The sequence below is a fragment of the Oryza sativa genome, chromosome 2, assembly GCF_034140825.1.
Source record: "Oryza sativa Japonica Group chromosome 2, ASM3414082v1".
In the NCBI taxonomy this organism is placed as follows: domain Eukaryota; kingdom Viridiplantae; phylum Streptophyta; class Magnoliopsida; order Poales; family Poaceae; genus Oryza; species Oryza sativa.
The window spans coordinates 6,938,854-6,943,795 of record NC_089036.1 but is presented as its reverse complement, the minus strand read 5'-3'; the positions used below and the strand labels follow the sequence as shown (position 1 = coordinate 6,943,795).

General features: G+C 42.8%; 1 protein-coding gene across 1 annotated transcript; it reads right to left on the bottom strand.

Annotated features, from left to right (window-relative positions):
- Positions 1-2,618: 2,618 nt before the first annotated feature.
- LOC4328767 (uncharacterized) lies at positions 2,619-3,885 on the bottom strand. Its single transcript, XM_015767924.3, has one exon. The coding sequence runs from the start codon at positions 3,811-3,813 to the stop codon at positions 3,115-3,117; it is 699 nt and encodes a 232-aa protein (XP_015623410.1). The 5' UTR covers positions 3,814-3,885; the 3' UTR covers positions 2,619-3,114.
- Positions 3,886-4,942: the final 1,057 nt, after the last annotated feature.

Sequence of the window (4,942 nt, the reverse complement as noted above, 5' to 3'; positions counted from 1 at the left end):
TGAGTTTGATCTCCAGCAATAAGGTAAGCTCCGTCTATTTCGTTTGTATCGTCGGGGCTAGTGCTTCCGTCGGATGGAACCAACACACTCTAATTCAGTCGATACAAGCTTTATTTATCATATGCATTAGCTAATCTAACTTGATAATATTGTTTGACTTTTATCAGTTAATTCAAATTTGAGTAAGCCGATACTATTCAAACCATATTTTTGCTTTGGAATAGTTAATGTATCTACCACCATGAATATAGCAATTATCAGCTTGTTTAGAATAGTTAATGTATATACCACCCTGAATAAAAATATGTGTTTTTATTCACTTTGATTGGATTAATTAAAGCCATGTGCAGGAGATTGGGTCTTCTAATCTCCATTTCATGCTACAGGATTTCTTCACAACAAGATAGAAACTAAACAAGAACATAGTACATCAACTGGGTAGAAATTAACTGGCTACCCTGATATAATGGACTGAAACTATCACAAACAGTAAAAAGAACAAGCCATGTCCCCTTTTTATTACCCTTTTTCAGAGCAAAAAGTTTTCACAAGTCTTCTGCGTCAACGTTAAGTAACTTTCATTGCTCCATACGATCATATCTTGATGTCGCAAAATGCTGTTCACCTGTTGTCTTCATCGTAAAAGTTAGCCACACAAAGTACAATTATCAACATGTTTGTCAATATAAACAATAGTTTTTCTTTTTCAGAATAAAAAAGGAGACAAAGATTTGGGAAGAATCCATTGTACTAAGTAGAAGCATCCACCAAGCTGATGAAAGGACGTGTGATTACTGTTAACTGAAAGTCTGAAGCTGCAAAACCATGGATTCGAATTCGCCGCCAGAAACTGTTCATCAAAGGTAATCCAAAACCGCAGCTGCTGCAACATCTCGCCCTAATCCAATGCAAATCCTATTGCTATCACCTAGGAGGAAAAAAAATGCCATGAAACTGAAGCTACAGACAAATGGGATGCCAGTTGGGTTCTCTCAAAGAAAGGGACGTGTGTTTGCTCGATCACTTCAAAAGAGTGCAGATACATTCTGAATTCAGAATTTCAGAAGATCAGAAGTCTGAAAAATTCAGAAAAGCAGATAACATTCTTGTTCTTCTTCTCTTCTTCTTCTTGAAGTTGTTATGATCTTCAACGAGCTACCATGACCTACATATATGGTCGGTCACAGCAGATGGAGACTCAGCTCACGTCCGAGGCAAACGTCATACCAAACTTTTCCCATGTAGAAACAATCTTGTTAAAGAAATTCAGCAAAAAGCTCAATGCAAGATTGAAAAATCAGTAGAGGCAAGATCTAGGAGGAGCATGCATTTCTCTGTGGAATCAGACGGGGATCAAGAAAACGACATGAGCAATCCCTTTCCGGTAGGGGTAAAGAGATCTAGAGCTCACCGACGAATTGAGCATTTTTATCCGTCGCGTTCGTCCGTTGCTGCAAGCAAACCAGATATTAGCATAAGAAATTACCACTGAGCGATCGAATGGAAACGTTTTTCAGTTTTTCGTATGGACTTGAGTTGAACCACGCGAACGCTAGGAAAGCGGCAGGGAAGACGCTGTCAGATTTTTTTCTCTCCCCCTCTGTAAAAAAAAATCTAGGGAAGCCAATAGTATAATGAGAACCTTTACACGACTCCGAACATCGCATTTAGCACTGCTTGATAAGGAAAACTTTAAATATGTGGTATCTTCTCAATGACGATAAAACATGCACTCTACATGCAAAGATATAATGGTGAGTGATTGCTACTTTGTTTAGCTGGATGCTTTCAGATCCGCGAATTTCTAATTCATCTATCAGATGTTGCCAGCAAGGTTCTAGGATTCGGACTGAAAGGTCTGTAATTCGGTGAATTTGATCCATTTTGGTGAGGTTAGAGACAACATTTAACTCCCATTTTGTCTGAATTTGATTCAAATTTCCGAATTTCGTCCATTTCGGTAGAGGCATGAGTTTTTATGCAATCGGATCCCAGAACCCCCTTTCTTAGAACTTAAAAAAACTTTGATCAAACTTACAAAATTTTAATTTATTTTATAAAAATAAACGAATGAGTAGTGAGGACAAGGAGTGAAAAAAACAGAGTCCACAACCCCAAAGTAGAGCAGCACTACACTTACAAGTATCCACATGTTTTCTCCCCAGAATTCAATCCAGTTAGTAGGAACAGAATCACTCCACATCCATCTTTTCCATCAAAACAGAACAAGAAAAAGGGGGAATAATTATGTGCAGCCTGCACTACCCAATCTGAAAATTCTGAATTGCTGGGAGAAAATTAGGAAAAAAAAGGTAATAACAAATTCGTTTGCAGGAGCATCCATCCATAGAGAATCCTGCATGAGTGGGCGCCGAGGCCCCATCCGTTTCTGAAGCTTTGTCCGCCTTTTCAGTAACACTGGTAGCTCAGCTTACCATCCTCAATCCTTTCAAGAAGAAGTAGAAAGAAGAGAAGTAACCAATTCTGCTGTGCTGCACAGTGAAATGCTGCAAAAAATTTCCCTCTTTTCTCACCTCACCTCAATAATTGGACAGCTCTTCTTGCACAGTTCATAGTATTTACATGCAGACAGTAATACAAACAGAAGAAGAAGAAGCTCAAGTAATATATATGTGTAGTATATATGTATTTTATTTACATCTCACACCTCCAAAATCTTATTCTACTACAGTAAACTGGGTACAGAGATATAATAATACTCATACAAGTATGTACAACAACAAGCACACCACACACTGATCAACTTTTCCTTGGATTTTTTGCTCTGCAGCAAAACACCAAGGCAAAAGCTTACCACTGCTCATATGTATCTCCTCATACTGAATTATACTAAGTAGTAGTAGTAACTACATGGCTGCAGTAGCTATATGCAGACCAAATCTCGTCAAAATTAAAATCCTAATATCCAAGAAGAAAACAAGAAGGAGTAACAAATCGAATGAAGGTGTGCAGTGCAGGTAGGAGGAAGGTAGCAATCAACGGTGACTCAAACACACCCAAGAGCAAGAAAGATGACGACGAAGAGGAGCTAGCTCGAGCTCGAGCTCGAGCCATGGCGATGGCGATGGCGAGAGAGAGGGTGAGAGGGAGAGATCACCACTTGCCGTCGACGGCGCGGGAGCACTTGCCCTTGATCCACTTGACGCTGCGGCGCACCGAGTCCTTCACCTTCCCTTCCACGTCGTACGCCTTGTAGGCGACCAGCCGCTTCCGCCGCTGGAGCTCGGCGTCGTCGACGACGGCGCCGGCGAAGCTGCCCGTCGGCGACACCTGCTTCTTGGCCGGGATCGGCGGCGCCACGGCGGTGTCGTCCAATGCCGCGAACGACGGCGTGTACCCTCTCAGGTTCACCGACCGCCGCCCCGCCGACGACGCCCACGTCGCCGCGCCACCGCCCCCGCCGCCGGTCTTCTCCGCCGGACTCGGGTCCTCGAACGGCGAGTACGACGCGGCGTACGACGCGCTGTAGCTCCGCAGGTTGAACCCGGGCGTCGGCCCGCCGCCGCCGCGGCCCCACCCGGCGGCGGAGGACGCCACCGTCTTGGTGCTCCCGCTCCGCTGCACGCCGCCACCGCCGCCCGGCCGCGACCACGCGTTGGCGCTCGTGGCGCGCTTCATCACCTTCGTCGTCGTGTTCGTCCCCGCCCCCGCCGCCGCCCCCGCTGCCGCGCCAGCGCCCGGCTTGTACGACGTGGCGTACGACGCGCTGTAGCACCGCAGGTCCGCGGCCGCGCCGCCGCCGAACGCCGCCGGTGGCCTCTCGGCGCACGACACCGACCTCTCCATTGGCATCTTCGGCTAAGCTTCGAAATTCTTTTCGAGGAGGAGAAGAGAATGGCAGCGAGGCGAGGAGCCGAGGAGGGGCCAATTTATGGGCGCGAGATCACCCGGATCCGATAAAGGGGGAGGCTTAGCGGGTACGGGTCTAGGTAGCAGCCGTGCATTTGCTGACCCGTCGGATTCGGAAAACGACGTGTCATATTTAGGATTTAAAGCTTTGCCTGATAATGGACACTTGGGTACAGCATCAAGAGCCGATCGAACGTGTTCATCTCAACATATAAAGAGAAAAGGAAAAAAAATATGACGTGTCAGTCTTGGATATGCCACAATTGTTTCTGGCGATGTTTTTAATTCTTTTTGTTTTGAAAAACTCGGGAATGTCTTCTTATTATTACGTGTCAAATTGTTATGGTAAACATTTAGGTCGCGACTGCAAATCAAACGTCCGATCTGAAAGGAAAAAAATGTCGAGCGGTATTTTATCGCTTTGGAGAAAAATATTTTATCAAATGTTTTAACTAACTTAATCAGATATTTAAAAAAGATAGATCATTTAAAAATACGTATTGATTACTGCATCAGCCCCAAAATATAAGAAATTTTAGGCATAAACATGGGTATTTAAAATGTAGGTGTGTAATTAAATGGGAACATGTTTTGATTTGTTGAGTAGAAAAACCAGATGTAGAATTTGAATGGCTGTGATTCGTTGAGAATGGAATGTAGGTGCAGAAATTATTATATTTTAGGATAAATTTTGAACGTTAGAAGTTATTGTATTTTAGGATGAAAAATACTGAATGCAACACCAACAACCTACTATATGAAACATTGAGCCCCAATAACAAAAACATATAAAGTAAAATCAGAACATAAAATATGTAACAGAGTTAAATTCTAATTGGAACTGTTCTGGTTTAAAGATACATTTTTCTTTCATCATAATATAATTATATGAAACTTGTTATAAAGATTTAATTACGACGGTATAATTAGATTGTGAATGTGAAAAGTTTAAAGTTTAAATATTTTGAAGTTTAAACTTTAAACTTTAACTGCGATGGTATAATTAGATTGTATGAGGAAAAATGTTTAAATTTTGTAATAAAGCTCATGTATACATGCGTGCAGAGAGAGC